This window comes from Hyla sarda, chromosome 6, assembly GCF_029499605.1.
Source record: "Hyla sarda isolate aHylSar1 chromosome 6, aHylSar1.hap1, whole genome shotgun sequence".
NCBI classification, from domain to species: Eukaryota; Metazoa; Chordata; class Amphibia; order Anura; family Hylidae; genus Hyla; species Hyla sarda.
Window position 1 is genome coordinate 134,902,714 of NC_079194.1, and position 23,261 is coordinate 134,925,974.

General features: G+C 43.5%; 1 protein-coding gene across 3 annotated transcripts in view; it reads left to right on the forward strand.

The window, feature by feature from the left end:
* DNAH1 (dynein axonemal heavy chain 1) overlaps nt 1-23,261 on the forward strand; it is a 113,823-nt gene that overhangs the window by 71,777 nt on the left and 18,785 nt on the right. For all 3 annotated transcript variants that reach the window (XM_056525103.1, XM_056525104.1, XM_056525105.1), the window contains 30 exons: nt 5,508-5,694; nt 5,979-6,070; nt 6,165-6,319; nt 6,415-6,592; nt 6,709-6,903; nt 7,548-7,667; nt 8,183-8,341; nt 8,805-8,906; nt 9,001-9,141; nt 9,223-9,383; nt 9,591-9,748; nt 9,941-10,114; nt 12,017-12,195; nt 12,345-12,575; nt 12,686-12,882; nt 12,990-13,125; nt 13,593-13,801; nt 13,875-14,046; nt 14,617-14,808; nt 15,708-15,818; nt 15,939-16,124; nt 16,301-16,492; nt 16,577-16,744; nt 17,873-18,064; nt 18,152-18,283; nt 18,368-18,493; nt 18,629-18,748; nt 19,802-19,951; nt 20,038-20,198; nt 21,063-21,288. In XM_056525103.1, the coding sequence (XP_056381078.1) occupies nt 5,508-5,694; nt 5,979-6,070; nt 6,165-6,319; nt 6,415-6,592; nt 6,709-6,903; nt 7,548-7,667; nt 8,183-8,341; nt 8,805-8,906; nt 9,001-9,141; nt 9,223-9,383; nt 9,591-9,748; nt 9,941-10,114; nt 12,017-12,195; nt 12,345-12,575; nt 12,686-12,882; nt 12,990-13,125; nt 13,593-13,801; nt 13,875-14,046; nt 14,617-14,808; nt 15,708-15,818; nt 15,939-16,124; nt 16,301-16,492; nt 16,577-16,744; nt 17,873-18,064; nt 18,152-18,283; nt 18,368-18,493; nt 18,629-18,748; nt 19,802-19,951; nt 20,038-20,198; nt 21,063-21,288 (4,902 nt within the window). The remainder of the gene's footprint in view (nt 1-5,507; nt 5,695-5,978; nt 6,071-6,164; nt 6,320-6,414; nt 6,593-6,708; nt 6,904-7,547; nt 7,668-8,182; nt 8,342-8,804; nt 8,907-9,000; nt 9,142-9,222; nt 9,384-9,590; nt 9,749-9,940; nt 10,115-12,016; nt 12,196-12,344; nt 12,576-12,685; nt 12,883-12,989; nt 13,126-13,592; nt 13,802-13,874; nt 14,047-14,616; nt 14,809-15,707; nt 15,819-15,938; nt 16,125-16,300; nt 16,493-16,576; nt 16,745-17,872; nt 18,065-18,151; nt 18,284-18,367; nt 18,494-18,628; nt 18,749-19,801; nt 19,952-20,037; nt 20,199-21,062; nt 21,289-23,261) is intronic.

Here is a 23,261-nt window from a genome sequence, read left to right on the forward strand (position 1 = left end):
TCCCCTGCACCTGCCTGTACCAACCGTTGCCATAGGAGAAAACATTGTGGGACAAAACGAAAAGGAGTGCTTCTGTTACAAAATCAATAAATAAGTCAGTTTTGTCAGTTGTGGACGAGAAGGTTCCCATAGCCTCTACACCCGCATCGTGGGGGATGCGGGTATAGAGAATTTTGACGTCGATAGAGGCAAGATGGTAATGATCTTGCCATATGAACCCATCGAGAGCAGAAATGAGTTCCTCTGTGTTCTTCAAAAATGATGGCAAGCCTGTGAGTAAGGGAGAGATGAGCCATTCAAGGTAACTAGACAAATATTCTGTGGCTGAACCGATTCCTGCCACGATGGGGTGTCCTGGGGGTGATGTCAGGGACTTATGTATTTTCGGTAGAATGTACCACTTGGCAGGAATCGGTGAAACTGGGATTAGTTTACAGGCTGTCTTATCAGAAAAAAGACCTTTCTGTACATATTTAATGAGAAATGACCTCAGTTTAGTGATTATCCTAACCATAGGATTACTGTCTAGTTTTGTCGTAGATATTAGCATTAGTAAGGTGTTTTTGTACCTCTAGATTATATTCTTGTTGAGTCCAAATGACTATAGCACCACCTTTGTCAGATTTTAAGACTATTAATTCTTTATGTTCCGATAACCACACTAACGCCTCTTGTTCACTTTTCGAAATGTTTTATGGGGCGGCTGGATATATTAATGCTCTCACATCACGAGTGACGGCTCTCTGGAAAAGATCAATAAAACTCCCCGCAGGGATAGGAGGGTTAAATTTAGAAGGGTTACCACCCGTGAAAGGCTGAAAGCCCAAATCTATCGGGGGAACAAAATCTTTCTCAGTGAGCAGTTCATTCAAGATAGTGAGACAAGCGTCTTCCTGAGGGGTAAATTCCTGAACAGGGCGGAAGCCAGTGTGGATAATTTACAAGGAATCTCTCTTCGAGAGCAATATTATCTTTGTGATTGCTAAGGGCAACAAAAAATTTGTGTAAGTTGATCTTTCTCAGTGCTTTATGTAAATCAATCTCAAATTGATCAAAAGGGAAGTTTTCATTTAACCCACAATTTAAACCCTTAGACAAAAGTGATAAACAAGAAGTGGAAATCGGGACATCGGTGAGATTAACAACATTGTCCACATTTAAGTCTCCACGTCACGTTCTTCCGTTTTTTCGGATATTGTGGCTTCACGCGATTTTGATTTGCCGCGTCCGCGGCGAGTCCTTTGCCTAAAGGGGTTCCAGTATTTTGTTGAGAAGTAGAGGTTTAAATTTTGGGTTAAATGAAAACTTCACTTTTGATCAATTTGAGATTGATTTACATAAAGCGTTGAGAAAGATCAACTTACACATATTTTTTGTTGCCCTTAGCAACCACAAAGATAATATTGCTCTCAAAGGAGAGATTCCTTGTAAGTTATCCAAACTTGGCTTCCGCCCTGTTCAGGAATTTACCCCTCAGGAAGACGCTTGTCTCACTATCTTGAATGAACTGCTCACTGAGAAAGATTTTGTTCCCCCGATAGATTTGGGCTTTCAGCCTTTCACTGGTGGTAACCCTTCTAAATTTAACCCTCCTATCCCTGCGGGGAGTTCTATTGATCTTTTCCAGAGAGCCGTCACTCGTGATGTGAGAGCATTAATATATCCAGCCGCCCCATCAAACATTTCAAAAAGTGAACAGGAGGCGCTAGTGTGGTTATCGTAACATAAAGAATTAATAGTCTTAAAATCTGACAAAGGTGGTGCTATAGTCATTTGGACTCAACAAAAATATAATCTAGAGGTACAAAAACACCTTACTAATACTAACATCTACGAAAAATTTGACATTAATCCTATGGTTAGGATAATCACTAAACTGAGGTCATTTCTCATTAAATATGTACAGAAAGGTCTTTTTTCTGATAAGACAGCCTGTAAACTAATCCTAGTTTCACCGATTCCTGCCAAGTGGTACATTCTACCGAAAATTCTACCGAAAGTCCCTGACATCACCCCCAGGGCGCCCCATTGTGGCAGGAATCGGTACAGCCACAGAATATCTATCTCGTTAGCTTGAATGGCTCATCTCTCCCTTACTCACAGGCTTGCCATCATTTTTGAAGAACACAGAGGAACTCATTTCTGCTCTCGATGGGTTCATATGGCAAGATCATTACCATCTTGCCTCCATCGATGTCAAAAGTCTCTATACCCGCATCCCCCACGATGCGGGTGTAGAGGCTATGAGAACCTTCTTGTCCACTACTGACAAAACTGACTTATTTATTGATTTTGTAACAGAAGCACTCCTTTTTGTTTTGTCCCACAATGTTTTCTCCTATGGCAATGGTTGGTACAGGCAGGTGCAGGGGACAGCGATGGGAACGCCCGTCTCCTGCACCTATGCTAATATCTTCCTTGCCACATTCGAAAGCCATTATATTTTTTCTTCCAAGAATCCGTTCACACGGCATATCAAGTTGTTTTCGCGTTATGTCGACGACATCTTTGTTGTTTGGGAGGGCACCGAGACACTGTTCAACAAATTCATATCTCACCTGAACAACAACGATGTCAATATGATATTCACTTCAGAGTTTGGCGGCCAATCACTAAATTTTTTGGATGTCAATTTGTCAGTAGTCGATTCTACTATTGTCACCTCTGGTTATCACAAGGAGATTGCAAGAAACTCCTTGCTACACTATAACAGTTCTCATCCCCATCATGTACGTAATGGAATCCAATATAGCCAATTCCTACGTTTAAAACGGATTAACAATAGTCAGATAGGCTATGAACAACAGGCTACTGAATTGAACCAACGATTTTACCAGCGTAATTACCCTCAAAAAGTAGTAGAGGCAGATTATAACAGAGCTAGCAAAATTAATCAACATACATTACTACAACCTAAGAGCAGGCAAAATGACAATATTAAATAATTTATTTTCTCATTTAATAACACCCCTATGAACAGGATCGTCCAGAATGTTATATGTAACAATTGGTTTATCTTGGAACAAGATCCAGATTTGCATGATGTTGCTACTCACAGGCCAATTGTTACATACAGAAAAAGTGTCACCATCGGTGAGACCATCAAACGCAAAAAAAGAGCTTTAGATAAAGGTAACACATGGTTAAATAAAGTTGCCCCACAAGGCAACTTTTCGTGCCGCAATTGTAATTATTGTAATTACAATCTTGCTAAAAAGTCCTTCAGATTAGGAGGCAAGTTTGTTAATGTGAAACAATTTATCACTTGCCGCAGCACCCATGTTGTCTACTGTTTACTTTGCCCATGTGGGTACTTTTACATCATAAAAACTAAACGTTACCTCTTTACCAGAATACGTGAACATTTTTATTCTTTAAAAACGAAAAAAGGAGCCAATAGATTTATTCAACACATGCATGAGTATCATAATGCGAATCCTGCTGTCCTGAAATTTGCGGGCATAGAGAGACTAGACATAAAACACGGCACCATACCGCTAGATGTCCGTTTGCTACAATGTGAATACAGGTGGATTAGTAAATGTAATGCATTGGGGCCACTTGGCCTCAATGAACGGAATGATCTAAGTGCCTTTTTATAATCATTTTCATTGCAGGATTGTAAAGCTTTGTTTTTAACGTGCACTTTTGTATATTTATTCACTATTTTTTCTTAAGTTTTTTGTACTTACCTGAGCTGATGACGCTGGCAACCCCTCCTCCTTGAGTGACGTCAGCCAGGTATATAGTGTCACTGGAGACAAGGTGAAGACGAGGCCGGAAGAAGCGTGAGTTGACGCGAAACCTCGCCCCCGCTCCTCTCACGCCACCCCACAGTGTTGTCTGTTTTTGTCTACATGTCTGCCAACATTGTGTTTTATTAAAGCACAAAGTTTGTTTCAACTGCACGCTGGTGAGTTGCCATGCTTTTTCTTTTCCTTCATTATATTGCATTGACTCTGTCAGTTTCATAGCATTGAGCACCACCTACAGTTGTTACTTGAGAACAATCAGATTCCTTCACATCTATCGCAGCAATTTTGCAGTGCCTGGTTATACTTTCTTCTACTACTTGTGACTTTGTTTGGCCTCTTTTGCACCAGAATATACTTTACTTGTGGGATAGAAAAGCGTATGCTTCAGTGTCCCGAAAATAAAACGTATATTGGCAGAAATCAAATATAGTCACAAGTAGACCACAATTGATCTACTGAAGTGTCTGCAGCCTACGAGTGTATAGTGGGGCAGGGAGCTAACAGCTCCTGTTCTGCCATTCTACTTCACAAAGAAGCTGCTGTTCACCATGGCGGTCAGTACGTTGGATAACATTTCCACAATTAAGAACATGTACGGTTGCACTACCACGCAGTTTAAAGGTAGCACTGCTGTCATACTTGTTATATTGGAGCCACTCCTTACATGTGTAATGGCTGGTTTCAGATTTACTACATGCAGAAAAGTTTTGATATCAGCAATGATGAAAGAAATATGAGAAGGCCCGAAGGTTCACAGAATACAGGTGCTGTTTATGGCAAATGAAAAGAAAACAATGCTCAGCTCTCCACCCAATACGGACACGATGTTGAGGGACTCCGGCTGCAGTATAGTTGCTGGAGCATGGACTATTTGGGCCACTTCCCGTGTATAGCAATTAAATGGAGGAGGGGGTCCAGCTCTCAGATGATTCGCTGTTAAAACATAGCTTTTACTAGATCATCTTAAAAACATGGAAAAAACTAAAACAAAAAACCTACTAGTGCTTTAAAAACAGCACTCCAACGTGTTTCGAGCTTAGGGCAAGCTCTTAGTCATGGCCTAGTCATGACTAAGAGCTTGCCCTAAGCTAGAAACACATTGGCTTGCTGTTTTTAACACATTATTAGGTTTTTTGTTTTAGTTTTTTCCATGTTTTTAAGATGATCTAGTAAAAGCTATGTTTTAACAGCGATTCATCTGAGAGCTGGACCCCTTCCTCCATTCAATTGCTGTTTATGGCAGCCTGTAGTATGTAAATTTTGTGATCCTTGCAAGATAATACAAGCTGTCATAAACAGTATGGGTACTCAGCATGACTGTTCCTGCACGGCTATAGCAGGTTATTTGATGACCTTAAAGGGGTACTCTGCTGCTCAGCATTTGGAACAAACTGTTCCGAACGCTGGAGCCGGCGCCAGGAGCTTGTGATGTCATAGACCAGCCCGCTCATGATGTCACGCCCTGCCCCTCAATGCAAGTCTATGGGAGGGGGCGTGACAGCCGTCACGCCCCCTCCCATAGACTTGCATTGAGGGGGCGGGGCGTGACATCATGGGGTCCAGGCACCAGCTCCAGCTTCCGGAACAGTTTGTTCCAAATGCTGAGCAGCGGAGTACCCCTTTAAAGAAAAGTAATGTCAATCGTAGTGCAAGTGTTCCATTCTCAATGATCAGACTGACCATCATTTATTTGCCCATAAGTTTTACAAGTCTATGCAACTGACGATAAATATTTTTTGGGGGGGTTTGCAGGAACTTATCTGCCTCAGAGCTATTCGAGATGTCAATGTTCCCAAGTTTCTTCAAGATGACCTGAAGCTCTTCAGTGGGATCGTCTCAGACCTTTTCCCAAGAATTGAGGAGGAACCTATCGATTATGGCAGCTTGGAGGATGCAATTCGTAAAACCTGTTCCCAGAGAAACCTAAAGGACGTGGATGGTAAGAAGATATCGGAAAGAAAATGTGATTTTTGTGTGTTGGTCTATTCATTCAATTATCAATAAGCCCAATGTCTTTACATTAAAGCTTCATAAAAATGGGAGAATTCTTCAACCTTTTGCTGGAAATCCAGTCTGTTGACACTGCCATTAGCTATTTTAGGCCAAGGAGATACAATCCACTGTATTCAACCATATATGTGACTGATATCACTCTCTATTCTAATATTGAAATATCTTTTTCTAAACGGTATGATATAATGTTATTTTCTGTTCTTATATTAGGATTTGTGACCAAGTGCATCCAGCTATATGAGACCACTGTGGTACGACATGGCTTGATGCTTGTGGGACCTACTGGTTCAGGAAAGTCAGAGGTTTGTGGTGGTTTTGTAATCCTGTATAATTTAATAATGATTGTATGATATCATCAAGATCATAAGTATATGACTGTCAATTATTTCTCCAAAGTGCTATAAGGTCCTTGCAGCTGCTATGTCATCCCTCAAGGGACTCCCTTCTGTCAGTGGAGGGACCTATGAAACTGTTCACTACTATGTCTTAAATCCTAAGTCCATCACCATGGGTCAGCTGTATGGAGAATTTGATCTTCTCACACATGAATGGTAAACCATTGCACCAATTTTGGAATATTGTTGGTCTTTCAAGATGTCTCCATGACGGTGTCTCAATACTGTGGTTTTCTTTGCTCACTTTGTAGGACAGATGGGATCCTTTCCTCACTTATTCGAGGAGGTGCTTCATCTTTAGATCCAGACAAGAAGTGGTACATGTTTGATGGACCTGTAGATGCTGTTTGGATTGAAAATATGAACACTGTGCTGGATGATAACAAAAAGCTGTGTCTGAGCTCAGGGGAGATCATAAAGCTTACAGAGGTGACTCCAAAACACATTATATCCTCATTAATAAAGTTCTTCATCAGAGCTCCCCTTACCCCAGGCATTAACCCTGTGCATGTACAGCGCTTCTGAAATGCCCTGTTCTTCTTTAGGCCATGACCATGATGTTTGAGGTCCAAGATTTGGCTGTTGCATCCCCAGCCACTGTTTCTCGCTGTGGCATGGTGTATCTGGAACCCAGTATTCTAGGACTTGTCCCTTTTACGGAGTGCTGGCTTTGTCGGATTCCCTCTGTCATGAAACCATATGCCGAGCAGTTGGAGTCATTGTTCTCACGTTTTTTGCAGGTAACAACAAATGGTAACCTCGACATCTTGTTCCCCTAAAAGTGTTACATAAATGGGCACTCTCATTAAAACGCTATTGCACTCCTTATGGTAAATAAAAAATCTTTCTAATGTACTTTGATTTTAAAAAAAATGAAGTTTTCTATGTTTTATTTGTGTTTAAATTAGCTGCCAATAGGTGTGTCCCTACTTGTCCAGAGCACATTTCCCCCTATCTCTTGCACAGACTGTCGGCTCCTTCTGGCCTGGCAGAAGTTCAAAATCAGGAAATGCAGTCTGGAGTGCTGAGGGGAGGGGGGGGGGGTTGAAGCCTTATCCAAGCATAGCTCACATTGAATTGCTCTGGGCTGTGTGTAGCAGAGTGAGGGAGGAAGTTCTCCCCTGTATGGCTTCAGATGATGTCACGCCTGCTGGGGAACGCCCCTTCCCAGTCTGTGAATCTGACTGAGGAGAAAATACAGAGCAATATCAAGGTAGAAAACTAAAAAATAATAAAAATAAAGTTACGTGCAGAGTCCACCCAGTGACAACAGAAATATACAAATAAATGCATAGATAGGTTATGTCATTGTATCATTTATCTTGTACCAGTCTTGTGGGACCTCAGTAATGGACCATGCTTATATTTTATCTCTTGTCTTCAGGATTCCATCCAGTCTGTGCATCGTACAGTGAAGGAAGTTATCACCTCCACCTCCAGTAACCTGGTGATGAGTCTCCTTAAACTGCTGGAGTGTTTCTTTCAACCCTTCATTCCAAGAGAGGTAAAATGTCTTCCTTGGATTCAGCAATCTTCAAGATTATTTTCAGTCAGGGAAAATACCAATATTATGTTCAGTAACTTTGTAAATCCTTTGCTTTACTAATCTTGTACGGATCCTGAGGTACATATTATGCTATACTCCAGTCATATCCAGTGTTCCTTCAGTTGTCAAGTTTTACATTTATATAAGAGACTTTATAGCTGGGCCAGCACTTCCTGATCTCACTGGTCAGTGCTCCTTTGCCAAGCTTTTACAAGGTTCAATTAATCGAGCGACCGTCATTATTGGTTTAAACAGGGTGATGTGCAGCCGATAATGATGAATTTATTGGACAATGAAAAGATCCAGTCAGACGAGCGCTCCTAGGAATACTTGTTTGCCCATAAGTTTAGAAGTAGTAGTAAGTTAGGAAGGGTTCCTTTGCCTAGCACCCAATTTTCCTGTGTCTGTCGGTGCATTATAACACTTTTATACGAAACCTGTATTACACAAAGACATTTATTCTGTTTTCCCAGGGACAGAAACAAATCCCACAAGAAAAGCTGGATCGCATTGGGGAACTGGTGGAAAGCTGGTTCATATTCTCTCTGATCTGGAGTGTGGGCATCACCGGGGACTCTGACGGCCGTGTGCTCTTTAGTACATTTTTGAGGGACAAAATGATTTCAGAGAAGGTAATTTTAGTAGCTTCACCAGAGCTGGTATGCTTTATTAAAGGGGTACTCTGCCCCTAGACATGTTATCCCCTATCCAAAGGATAGGGGATAAGATGTCTGATCACGGGAATCCCACAGCTGGGACCCCCACAATCTCTGTGCAGGACCTGGCGTTCGTTTAGAACGCTGGGTGCGGGTGGTGGGGGTTGTGAGGTCACGGCCTCAATGCAAGTCTATGGGAGGGGGCATGGCAGATGCCATGCCCCCCCCATAGACTTGCATTGAGGGGGCGTGGCACCCAGCTGCAGAACATCCCTTTAATGCCTTTGGCTCATCCTGTTTCTATAAGTTTGGATCGCAGCCAATCTCCCAGCCTCCATATTCAGATGAAATAGGGTTTTAAGTGCCATACATCCCCCGCCACCTGTGACGTATGCATGTTTTCCTGTCTATTGACTAGAAATATCTTCATAATTCTCAGGTTACAGTACTGTTTCCAGAAGAAGGTCTGGTCTATGACTATGTGCTGGATGATGCCGGGATAAACAACACTGAAGATGATGATGATGACACACGGAGAAAGGTAAGACGTCTGTACCCAGTATGGCCCTGAGCAGTGAAGCTTGTGCTGTGGTATTTTATTACACTCATATACATATGTTCTCTTTTCTTTTGAGGTGTGCTGGGTGAACTGGATGGAGTCCTCTGCACCTTTCTCCATAGCTCCTGACACCAGCTATTCTGATATTATTGTGCCCACGCTGGACACCATACGCATGTCTCATCTTCTGGGAATGCTACTGGCCAATAAAAAGCCGGTGAGTACATAGAAGCCATTAAACCAACGATAATGAATTGGTAGTTCTTATATCTAGATCTTTTTTTCCTTTCTTTTGCAGGTACTATGCGTAGGTCCTACAGGGACTGGGAAGACCCTGACCATCTCGGACAAGCTGCTGAAAAACATGCCCCAGGAATACATCAGTCACTTCCTTATGTTTTCTGCACGAACATCAGCCAATCAAACGCAAGATCTAATAGACAGCAAACTAGATAAAAGGCAAGAAGCATCTTATTGGGTGGGGTGGTGATGTAAAGGGATCCTTAGAGTGAACACAAAAGAGCAATTCCTTAAAGCATCTTTCTCAATTCTTAGTACCTATTGTATAGGTTTGACCATATATCTTTAGTGGAATTGAACATCACTGCAGAAATGCATAGAATTTAATGATTTGCAACTATTAGCTCTAGACATGTCTTATTGCAGGAGGAAGGGAGTGTTCGGACCACCCCTTGGACGTTACTTTGTCTTCTTTATTGATGACATGAATATGCCAGCCCTAGAGACGTATGGTGCACAGCCACCTATCGAGTTGCTGAGACAGTGGATGGACCACGGGGGATGGTATGACCGCAAACAGATAGGTAAAGACCAATCATATGTGTCACCTACATATACAGTGTAGTGTTTGAGAAAATATAAAAACAAAGCAAGTTGAACTAACAAAAAGACCCCCAAAAAACAGAAGGCATGCTATGGCAATATTGCTTCAATAAATTGAAATAAATGAAAAAAATCCCAGGTCAATGTCCTTAGCAATCTTTATATTTTGGCAGGTGTCTTCAAGAAACTAGTGGACATTAATTTTCTGTGTGCCATGGGACCACCTGGGGGTGGCAGGAATCCAGTGTCTCCTCGACTCACACGTCACTTCAACTACTTGTGCTTTACTGAGATGGGTGACAGCAGCAAGAGACGGATTTTCTCCACCATTTTGGAAAGCTGGATGGGTAAGTGACTAAGGAAAATGCATAACAGCATCAAGCTAGAGAGGTAGAGAAACCGCAATTTGAAAAATATTATTTTACATTTCTGTTGGACGCTATAGCTGTCAGCTAGAGATGGGAATATCATGCTAATTCTACATACTCATAACAGTGTTGTCAGACCAAAATAATTTTATTTGACTGAAGGACCAAACTAGTGTAAATATAAAAGCAGATTTTGTGTCAAGAATGAAAACTTGGCTGTCCTCCTAACTCCTTTTGGGCACGAATTATGCCCCCTTGTCTCTTTTTTACTGTTAAAAGGGTATTCCAGCAGCTAAACACATAACCCCTATCCTGTGGATAGTAAATAAGTATCTAATCGTGGGGGGGGGGGGCTCTTCGACTTCTGCAACAACCTGCAATCTTCAGTACGGGGCCTTATTCTCCCTGCTGCACGGGCCAGTGGGTCAGCACACGCTCCATACATTGTATTTGGGAGTGCCAGGGATACCTGAAGTTGAACCCCTCCCCATGATCAGATACATCTTCTATCCACAGGACAGAGGATGCATTTTTAAGGGCTAGAATACCCCTTTAGTAACAGTTAGAGAATCCTACCACTTCTATATGTTTTGCAATGTTGATACAAACTTGATTAAAACTTTAGTAGGTTGTTACTTGGTCAGAAGGTCACTAGGTTGTTACTTGGTATTAGTGACCAAACGATTATACAACCCCTGGCAAAAATTATGGAAATCTCACAGTCAGTAAGTGAGAAGAAGGAATTATATACTTGATAAACAAGTCAGACAAAATCTTGCACTGACTTAAAAGGCTACTCTGCCCCTAGACATCTTATCCCGGGGACCCCCGCGATCGGACATCTTGTCCCCTATCCAAAGGATAGGGGATAACATGTCTAGGGGCGGAGTACTGCTTTAAAGCAAATCTGTCATCAGTATCACCCACACTAAGCTGTCATACAGGCTTGTAGTCCGGGTGATACTGATCAAAATGATACTTACAATGTCCTGAATGGTGGTCTGCAAGAAGCGCTGGGAGCGGCGTGAAATAGCTATTACCAACATGCTCCTTACCTGGTCCTACGTGGCTTAAAGATCTGCCCGGCGGTCCCGCTGCTGTAACGCCCTCCGGAATAAAGTTGATTTGAAAGAAGACGCGTGAGTGCCCCCTCAGTTTCTTTCTCTTTGTGAATGTCCTGAATGATACATACAATGGTCCTTGGGGCATGGGCGGAGCTAGGACCGGAGCCCCAGGCACCCCATGTAATCTTCTGCCAGGCAGGCGCTCCTCCCTGCTCTCGCGGCACGGCGCATGCGCCGCTCCCAGAATACACCTGTAAGTGGCATCAGTTTCAGCCTCATTCACCCTCATGCCTTCGTGCATCCTCACACTTCACTGCTGGCAGCGGGAATGAGGCTGAAACTGATGCCACTTCCGGGTGTACTCTGGGAGCGGGGAGGGAGGCCGTGCATATTGATGAGCCAGGCAGAGCGCCCGCCTGGCAGAAGATCACATGGGGTGCCCAGAGCTCCGGTCCTAGCTCTGCCCAAGCCCCAAGGACCTCATTTACATAAAACGAAAAACAGGGATAACGTCGCAACAGCTGGGCCATCCAGGACATTGTAAGTATAATTTTGATTAGTATCACCCGCACTACAAGCCTGTATGACAGGTTAGTGCGGGTGATACTGATGACAGATTTTCTTTAACTATCTAAGAACATAAGGATCAAGCTGAAATCCAGTTCTTCATTCTCCCCTGACATCCAGTGTGTAGGTGCCTTCAGCCTTTACTTCGTCCTCCACTCATTAATCCTCCATTTCAGATAGTAGCTACACATATACTTGTTTTTTAAGGCAAACCTGAGTCCTCATGAGCAGTTGGTTTGTTTCCTTACAGCGGGAGTCCCGGTGGTTCAGCAGCTTACAGAACAGCTGGTTGATGCTACAATTAAAGTGTACAAGACAATCACATCACAGTTGCTTCCTACCCCAGCAAAGTCTCACTATACATTCAATCTCCGAGACCTGTCAAAAGTTTTCCAAGGAATATTGATGGCTGAACCAGCTAAGATTGAGGTGAGCACATGTTATGCAGTTGTCAATTGAAGGTGAACTCATTGTTTTGTTTTCTGCCCCTGGTGGATTTTGTCCTCCATTGGTTATTTTACCAAAGCTATATCAGAATAGTTGTCACGGATTTTAAAATTTCCTATTCCCTTTTGTAGGACAAGATTTCCCTCTTGAAACTGTGGTACCATGAATCGTGCCGGGTTTTCCAGGACCGGCTGGTGAATGATGAGGACCGCAGGTGGTTTGATGACCTCATGAAGGGTAGGATGCAGGAATTTGGAGTCACCTTCGAGGAGGTGATACCACAGCAGCCGGTACTATACGGTGATTTTATGACCTCTGGATCTGATTCCAAATTATATGAACTCATTGAAGATAGGGAGAAGGTATGAAAATGATATGAAAATGATATGAAAAATAGCCATGTTAGCTAATGAAAAGTAAACTTGTCCAACACAGATGTCATTTGTATCCATGTGTCTTTGTTGTCTATTAGCTCCTTCGTGTCATGGCGGATTACATGGAAGATTATAATCAGATCAACACGTCAAAGATGAAGTTGGTTCTTTTTCTAGACGCCATTCAACATATTTGCCGGATTAGTCGGGTCCTGCGTCAACCACTTGGCAACGCTCTGCTATTGGGTGTTGGAGGAAGTGGAAGACAGTCTTTGACCAGACTAGCAAGTCACATGTAAGGACTAGTAGAGGTCATTTCCTAGTTGAGATGTCCTGGTTTCTATACCGATACGGTTTCATAACGATACTGTCTTACTTTTGTGCTGTTGGATATCTTTCCAGGGCAGAATATGAATGTTTCCAGATTGAATTGTCCAAAAACTATGGAATCCTGGAGTGGAGAGAAGATATTAAGAAAATTTTGTTAAAAGCTGGACTGCAGAATACTCCAGTTACATTTCTTTTCACTGACACCCAGGTTGGTTGTCACAATCTTTTCTAATACTGTGTATGTATATATATATATATATATATATATATATATATAGATGCAAATCATAAAAAGTTGCAGTATCTTGTAATACCTTTTTTTATTGATCTAACAGCATTTTGTAGAGACAAGCTTTCGGGATTCCTCCCTTTATCAAGTCAAAAGCAAATCCCTTGATAAAGGGAGGAATCCCGAAAGCTTGTCTCTACAAAATGCTGTTAGTCCAATAAAAAAGGTATTACAAGATACTGCAACATTTTATGATTTGCATCTGCATCACTGGACTAATACGGCTAATCAAATTTACTATATATAGATATCTATATATATATATATATATATATATATATATATATATATATATATATATATATGGATGTGATCAAAAGAGATTTTTTCCTGGAATTTTCCAGACTCCAGTAATTGCCTCCCAAAATAATCATTTCTCTTTTAAGATTAAAAGTGAGTCATTCCTCGAAGACATCAACAACATTCTTAATTCGGGAGATGTCCCTAATCTGTATGGACCTGAAGAACAGGATCAAATTGTCACAGTCATGAAACCAGTTGTACAAGACATGGGGCAACAACCAACAAAAGCCAACTTAATGGCCGCCTACACAAGACGCGTAAGGGGCAACATTCATACAGTGCTGTGCATGAGGTATGCTTTCCTTACACAACCTCTGAAATGTCACTAGAATCTCAAATGTCTCATCATTGTTTCTCTTATATAGCCCGATAGGTGAGGTGTTCCGCTCCCGTTTGAGGCAGTTCCCATCCTTGGTAACATGTTGCACCATTGACTGGTTTGACGAGTGGCCAGCGGAAGCCTTAGAGTCAGTGGCTTCTTATTTTTTAATGGAGATTCCAGAGCTTGAGACTAGTGAATCTGTGGTCCAAGGCATGGTAGGTCAGAGACGTGAGACATTTGTTACCATTCTTTACGGTTTTGAAACCGTAATGAAACTTAAAGGGGTACTCCACTGGAAAACATTTTCTTTTAAATCAACTGGTGCCAGAAAGTTAAACAGATTTGCAAATTACTTCTATTAAAAAATCCCAATCCTTCCAGTACTTATCAGGTGCAATGTAATACACAGGAAGTTCTTTTCTTTTAGAATTTATTTTCTGTCTGACTACAGTGCACTCTGCTGACACCTCTGTCCACGTCAGGAACTGTCCAGAGCAGGAGAGGTTTGCTATGGGGATTTGCTCCTGCTCTGGACAGTTCCTGACATGAGCAGAGGTGTCAGCAGAGAGCTCTGTGGCCAGACAGAAAGAAAATTCAAAAAGAAAAGAACTTCCTGTGTATTATACAGCAGCTGATAAGTACTGGAAGGATTGAGATTTTTTAATAGAAGTAATTTACAAATCTGTTTAACTTTTTGGCACCAGTTGATTTAAAGGAAAATGTTTTCCAATGGAGTACCCCTTTAAGTATATTCATCATATTCAATTATGTACATTCTGTTACAGATCAAAATGTGTGTGGAGATGCACCAGTCAGTCGCTGTGAAGTCCAAGCAATACTTAGCTGAGCTGTCTCGATATAATTACATCACACCTAAGAGCTACCTGGAGCTGCTCGGAATATATTCCAGTCTTATCGGTAAAAAACAAATGGAGATCAAGACTGCCAAAGACAGGATGAAAAGCGGGCTGGATAAGGTGAGGAGGGAAGAACCATATTCAGTCCACTTTGGTCACCAGTCATTGACCTCATCAGTCATTAGATCGAGCCGGGAGACACTTTAAAATAAGTCTAAGGTTACGTTCACACTAGCGGATCCACAGCGCGTATTACACTGCGAATCCGCCGCTGAAGGACAGCTGTATGCTGCCTTTACATGTGCCTGCTCGGAGCAGCAATACGCCGCTACGAGCAGACACACTGCGATGTGCCATTTACCTCGCGCAAGCGCAGTATACTCGCACATCGCGGCAGCTTTCGGCCTAGCTCATAGAGCAGAGGGAGCGGCCGCAATGTGTGCGAGTGCACCGCGCATATGCAGCGACTCGCACATCGCTTCAGTGTGTCTGCTTGTAGCGGCGTATTGCCCACCCGAGCAGGCATCTGTAAAGGCAACATACAGCGGTCCTTCAGCGGCGGATCCACAGCGTAATACGTGCTGGGGATCTGCTCGTGTGAACGTACCCTAATACTGGCCACATATATGGGGTCACTTTCCCTTCTTAGACCTCCAGAAGTAATATCAAGTGATTATAATCTTTGGAAATATTTGATTCTATTTAAAGCCAGACTAATGCAAACACTGGGGCAGTGTTTCTCAACCAGGGTGCCTCCAGCTGTGGCAAAACTACAACTCCCAGCCTGCCCGGACAGCCGTTGGCTGTCCGGGCAGGCTGGGAGTTGTAGTTTTGCCACTGCTGGAGGCACCCTGGTTGGAAAACACTGCACTGTGGACATTAATTTCTCATAAAGTGCCTAATGGTAAATACCGAACCATTCCTACATACACTATTCATGTCACTGTAGTCATTGGTCATTCATGGTCAGGTGTCTCTCTCTGACTTCTATCAAATCTATGTTTCTTGTATTTCAACAGCTTCTTCACACAGCTGAGGATGTTGCTAAGATGCAAGAGGAATTGGAGATAATGCGCCCATTACTGGAGGAGGCCGCACAAGACACTCTCACCACTATGCAGAAAATTGAGGTAAAATAAAACAAAGTACGACCCTCTCTTGTTCTCAAGCATAAAAAGTTTCCATTTACATCCAGTATTTTTACTCCTAACTCACTAAAATCAGGAACCTTTTTGACTTTCCTTCTTCAGGAAGACACAGTAGTAGCTGAAGCCACCAGGGCCTCTGTGCAGGTAGAGGAAGCTAAGGCCACAGAGAAGGCACGCAAAGCTCAGGACATTGCAGATGATGCCCAGAAGGACCTAGATGAGGCTCTACCAGCTCTGGATGCTGCCCTCGCCAGTTTAAAGTCTCTCAACAAAAATGATGTCATTGAGGTGGGTGGGGAGACAGTAACTAGTTACATGGATTTGTATATGGAGCTTGTCTGTCTCTAATATAATTGGGAATGATGTGTACAGAGAGACAACAATTCACTGAACAATAGCCCAAAGCATCAGAGTGACAACAATATAGGTCTAGGCACTAAATTTTATGTGGGTTACTGCTTTAGGTCAGGGCCATGCAGCGCCCTCCAGTGGGAGTAAAACTTGTGATTGAAGCTGTCTGCATAATGAAAGGCATCAAACCAAAGAAAGTGGCCGGAGAAAAACCTGGAAGTAAAATTGATGACTACTGGGAGCCGGGGAAAGGTATACTTCAAGACCCGGGCAAGTTTCTGGAGGGGCTATTTAAATTTGACAAGGTAGGAATTGGTAAAGCATTAAGGAAATTGTGAAAAAAAAGACTTTCATGATGTCACAACTTGCTTTCCCCTTCCTGTTTTCAGGAAAATATTCCAGATGCTGTTATTAAAGCCATACAGCCTTACATTGACAATGAGGAATTTCAGCCAGCGGCCATCGCTAGAGTGTCAAAGGCTTGTACCTCCATCTGTCAGTGGGTGCGGGCCATGCATAAATATCATTTTGTGGCGCGAGGTGTGGAACCCAAAAGAGTAAGTTCTGGAAGTGTTTATTATTGCAGAATATCATCCTGACGGTTATGTTTTTTCACATATATATATATATATATATATATATATATATATATAGTTTTTAAAGGGGTACTCCACTGGAAAACATTTTTTTTTTAATCAACTGGTGCCAGAAAGTTAAAAACATTTGTAAATTACTTCTATTTTAAAATGTTGACTCTTCTAGTACTTATCAGCTATTGTATGTTCCAGAGGAAGTTCTTTTCTTTTTGAATTTCCTTTCTGTCTGACCACAGTGCTCTCTGCTGACACCTCTGTCCATTTTAGAAACTGTCCAGAGTAGGAGCATTTCCCATAGCAAACCTATCCTGCTCCGGACAGGGCCTAAAATGGACAGAGGTGTCAGCAGGGAGCACTATGGTCAGACAGAAAGGAAATTCAAAAAAAGAAAAGAACTTCCATTGGAGCATACAGCAGCTGATAAGTACTGGAAGGATTAAGATTTTTAAATAGAAGTCATTTACAAATCTGTTTAACTTTCTGGCGCCAGTTGATAAAATAAAAATGTTTTCCAGGGGAGTACCCCTTTAATGGGTCTTATGGGAATATTTAGAAATGACTGGCTTGCTCTTACTGTTATGAATCCTTTCCATCAGTGAAGATTAAATCTTCAAATGGCAGCACTTCTTTCAGTTGTGAACTTAAAGGGGTACTCCACCCCTAGACATCTTATCCCCTATGCAGACGATAGCGGATAAGATGTCTGATTGCGGGGGTCCCCTGCGATCTCAGCTGCGGCACCCCAGACATCCGGTGCACGGAGCGAACTTTGCTCCGTGTCGGATGACTGGCACTGCAGGGCGGAGGCTCGGGACATCACGGCCACACACCCTCAATGCAAGTCTATGGGAGATGGCGTGACGTCTGTCACGCCCCCTCCCATAGACTTGCTTTGAGGGGGCGTGGTCATGATGTCATGAGCCTGCGGCCCTGCACCCAACGCTCAAAATGAACACAGCAGGGAGATCTTGGGGATCCCCAGTGGTGGGACCTCGCGATCAGACATCTTATCCCTATCCTTTGGGGGTCCTTTAATGGGGTCCATGCTCCACCTAACAAGCTATATTACTATATTAATGTTCTGTGCAGCAAGCACTAAAAGAAGCTCAGGAAGATTTGGCAGTGACACAGAAAATCCTGGATGAAGCCAAAGCCCGACTGAACGAAGTAGAAGAGGGGATTACAACTTTACAGGCAAAGTACCGTGACTGTGTGTCCAAGAGGGAAGAGCTGGAACAGAAATGTGACCAATGTGAACAGAAACTGATCCGCGCTGATAAGGTCAAATAAATCTTTTCACTTTAGACTTACCCATATTTCTCCATATTTACCATCATTTCATCCATTTAATGGTTTCCCTTCTTGTAGTTGATCACTGGCTTGGCTGATGAGCGCCTGCGCTGGCAAGATACAGTCTTAACCCTGGAGAACCTGCTAGTCAATGTTACAGGAGATCTGCTGCTGTGTGCCGGATTCCTAGCTTATCTAGGACCATTCACAGTAAGGATCTGGTACAAAGTTGCTGTCCTATGCAGCATGGCAGTGCCATACATTGCATTTTGTTAATGTTTATTATCTCCTCAGGGACAGTACAGGATATCTTTGTTTGAGCAATGGACTAAGCAGCTGAAGGATCTTGGCGTACCATGTACACAGGAGCCATCTCTTATAGGGACCCTGGGAGACCCTGTGAAAATCCGCTCCTGGCAGGTGAGATGCTAGTATCTTCATGGTTCACTAGATCATGGTATTTAGGTAGATAATGATGTACTGACACTGTGTAATGTGGAGCTGAGAGGAGTTTCTAAGCTTGTGACTAAATCCCCCTCTTCCATTCTCTTTTAGATTGCTGGACTTCCGAATGATACATTGTCTGTGGAGAATGGAGTCATAACTCAGTATTCACAACGCTGGTCTCTTTTCATTGACCCTCAAGGTCAAGCCAACCGGTGGATCAAAAATTTGGTGCGTTGACTTGAGAAGACCAAGTTAAAGTGGTATTCCAGGAAAAACATTATTTTTATATTAACTGGCTCCAGTAAGTTAAACAGATTAGTAAATTACTTCTATTAAAAAAATCTTAATCTTTCCAGAACTTATCAGCTGCTGAAGTTGAGTTGTTCTTTTCTTTCTGACCACAGTGCTCTCTGCTGACACCTCTCATGAACTGTCCGAAGCATTAGAGGTTTGCTATGGAGATTCGCTCCTACTCTGGACAGTTCCTGAGACAGACAGAGGTGTCAGCAGAGAGCAGTGTGGTCAGACAGAAAAGAACAACTCAACTTCAGCAGCTGATAATTATTTGAAGGATTAAGATTTTTTTTTTAATAGAAGTAATTTACAAATCTGTTTAACTTTCTGGAGCCAGTTGATTTAAAATGGTCAGGATATGAGGACAAGATAGGAGGTTGAGATAGGAGGACGGGATAGGAGAGGAAAGGAGGACAGGATATGAGGTCGAGATATGAGGATGGGATAGGACAGGAAAGGAGGACAGGATATAAGGTCGAGATATGAGGAAAGGATATGGGATCTGGCTTTGAGGACGGGATATGAGGACAGGATATGAGGACGGGATAGGAGGTCGAGATAGAAGGTGGATATAGGAGGACGGGATAGGAGGTTGGGATATGAGGACGGGATATCAGGTCAGCATATGAGGACGGATATGAGGTCGGGATATGAGGACGGAATAGGAGGTCGGGATATGAGGACGGGATATAAGGTCAGGATATGAGGTTGAGATATGAGGACGGGATATGAGGTCAGGATATGAGGTTGAGATATGAGGTCAGGATATGAGGTTGAGATATGGGGTTGGATATGACAACAATTGTTGATTTCCCTCCCCAACAAGGATTAGGAAGGAAAAACCGGGCAACGCCGGGTACTCAGCTAGTTTTTTTTTCCTGGAATACCCCTTTAAACATTTTGTGGACATCACTCTGTAGTATTAGGTATAGATTTCATAGATAAATGTAGACCTGCTACACTGTTACAACTGTTATATCATGACAGGAGAAAGACAATGGCTTGGATGTTGTGAAGCTCAGTGACCGGGACTTTTTACGCAGTTTAGAAAATGCCATTCGCTTTGGGAAGCCATTTTTAATGGAAAATGTAGGAGAAGAGCTGGATCCGGCACTGGAACCTGTGCTACTGAAACAGGTAAGTGTCCTTCATCTCTGACTATCAGTTACTGTTTATGAGTTAATCCTCTTCTGATTCTCGTCCATCGGCTCTCCATTTCATAGAGCTACAAGCAGCAAGGTAGCACTGTTCTACGTCTGGGTGATGCTGTCATTCCGTATCATGATGATTTCCGGATGTACATCACAACCAAACTACCAAATCCTCACTATCCACCAGAAATCTGCACCAAAGTCACACTTATCAACTTCACTCTTTCTCCCAGGTAATGGACATCTACTGGTTCACCCAAGGATGGTACTTAGCATAACATTGGGTTGCACATGTGCCCTGTACATTAAAGGGGTACTCCGAAGGAAAACATTTTTTTTTAATCAACAGGTACCAGAAAGTTAAACAGATTTGTAAATTACTTCTATTACTTCTTTGTCCTTCCAGTACTTATTAGCGGCTGTATATCACAGTTCCTTTCTTTTTTGATTTTTTTTTTCTGTCCACAGTGCTCTCTGCTGATACCTCTGTCCGTATCAGGAACTGTCGAGAGCAGGAGCAAGTCTTCATAGCAAACCTATGCTGCTCTGGACAGTTCCTGATACGGACAGAGGTGTCAGCAGAGAGCACTGTGGAAAGAAAAAAAGAAAGGAACTTTCTCTGTAATATACAGCCGATAATAAGTACTGGAAGGATAAAGACTTTTTAATAGAAGTAATTTACAAATCTAAAAAATTACAAATTTACAAATCCGTTTAACTTTCTGGTACCAGTTGATAAAAAAAAAAAATTATGTTTTTCCACCGGAGTACCCTTTTAAAAGGCTCCATGTGGTTGTCCCAATAATGAGGTTCCCACAGTTCATCCTAATTTCTAGATCAGTGTTTTCCAACCAGGGTACCTCCAGGTGTTGCAAAACTACAACTCCCAGCATGCACGGACAACCAAAGGCTGTCCGGGCAAGCTGGGAGTTGTAGCTTTGCAACATCTGGAGGCTCTCTGGTTGGGAAACACTATCCTAGATTGTAAGAAATTAACTGTTTGGATTTTTAAATATATATTTGGAGTTTTCATGGTCTTTGAGCAATAAACGTGTTGTTTTTTTCTCTTAAATCTATTCTTCTGCATCTCCATCCAGTGGCCTGGAAGATCAACTCCTCGGACTAGTTGTAGCAGAAGAACGTCCAGATTTGGAAGAAGCCAAGAATCAATTAATTCTGTCTAATGCCAAAATGCGACAGGAGCTGAAGGAAATCGAGGATCAGATTCTCATGCGCCTCAGCTCTTCACAAGGAAACCCAGTGGATGATGTGGATTTGATCAAAGTGCTGGAGGCCTCAAAAGTGAAAGCTGGAGAGATCAAGGTAAGTGATCTGCAGACGAAGGGGTAGTACCAACAATGGCTTGGTTGTGACTTAAAGGTGTACTCCACTGGAAAACATTATTTCTCTATCGGCTCCATTGGGGGACACAGACCGTGGGGTGTATGCTGCTGTCTCTAGGAGGTGTGACACTATGGTAATAAAAAAAGTCGGCTCCTCCCAGCAGGATACACCCGCCTTCAGGCCCTGAGCTAATCAGTTTAAGCTTAGTTTCTGAAGGAGGTGGACATGGTCTGGAATTCTCCAGACCAGGTCTTCTGATTTTTTTGTTTTCCTAGTATAGGGACGTGTTAGTTTTTTATTCCTTTTTCTTTTCTGTTTTCAGGTGGGGACTCAGGGACTCCGGTTCCCTGTTTCCCCATTGCGAGTAAGGGGGCACAGACATTGCGTATATGCGCTGTTCACCCCCCCTCGCCAACGGTCAGCATCTGGGTTGGTACCTCATGGGTCCAGGTCCCCCTATTTCCCTGCTCGCCTCGCTCGTGCATAGCAGCCAGGCGTGATGCAGGTAACTAAAGCTGACTGAAGACTTCACTGAAGACTCCATTAGGTAAGTTCTTCTGACTGAGGTAAGTACTTTCCTCACTTTTCTCCTTAGGTACGAACTTGCAACCTCTGGAGACCCCCTGTTTTTGGCCCACCTTTCAGGTTATGGGGCTGGCTTATACAGGGGCTGGACTTTTATTTTGGGGAGCAGTGGCATTTCAGGGGGCATGTAATCTATTTTTTTACATTGGGCACTCACTGTATGTGTGTGTGTGTTTCTTGCGACTATGTCCGCAGCGCCTTATACGCGGCTGTCAGCCACGGCGCTGGTACGGGCCGGGCGCTCTCAGCGCCGGCTTACTTTCACTACGCCGGCAGCGCCTTATATGCGGCTGACAGCCGCGGTGCTGGTACAGGCCGGGCGCTCTCAGCGCCGGCTTACTTTCACTTTTTCCGGCAGTCTCTACCGGCGTATAGGCCACCCGCTCTATTTCCCCGAGCGCATATGCAGCTGACATGTGCGCTCGGGACAAGGAGCGGGCACCATTATAGCTTCTTCTCGGCAGTCTATAGCTCTGCCCACAGGGCTGTCGGAGCTCTTCAGAGGCGCGAAGTTGCCTCCAATCAGCGCCGTGGGCGCGATTTTCAGTTAGAAGGGGCCATTTAGTTAGTGCCTCTGCTTCAGGCACGCCCCTCTCTCCCTATTGGCTGGCCTGTTTCTTACACTCTAGCTGCACGGAGCCGAGTTCTCCTCACTGCAGCTGCCAGGGGACACAGACTAGGGTGAAAAAGTTCCTGTCTCTTTTCTCATTATGTCCGTACCCAGAGCTGTTCCTCCCTCTAAACAGAAACCTGGAACGTCAGTGACTTATTTTGTCTGTAAGCACTGTAATACCAAGATGTCTGGCTCTGCTGAGCCCACTTGCCCTGCCTGCTCCACTGCTCCCCCAGACCGCCTGGTACCCCCTGATGCCCTTTCAGTTCCGGTGGATTCAGCCGCTCCACCAGCCTGGGTTTCTTCCCTGATCCAGTATATGGCTGACTTGACCCAAGTCTCCCGTTCCGTGGCTAAGGCCTCCCGGGAAGTGGTGTCCACCTTGAAGGGGTCTTCCTTGCGCAGGGCCTCTGAGAGGGCCCGCTCCTCATCTCCACATACTTCACGCTCTCACAAGCGTACTAGGGGTGCCTCGTCTGACTCTTCCATTGAGTCTTCAGATAGACGTGGGCGTTCCCCTCGTGGGTCCCGCCCCCCCCTGTCATCTGGGCACAAACATCGCTCCTCCGGAGGACATTCTCAGAGTCGCCGCTCTGCCACGCCAGAGCCGCGTACCCGGTCAGGGTCTCCCCCCTCCAGGACTGCCTCTACTCGTTCACATTCTCCTGGTGAACTAGCGGACGAGGCTTCCGAGCCCGCATCTGACTCAGAGGACCGCTCGGATTCAGTTGAAACGGTGAACTCATTGGTGACA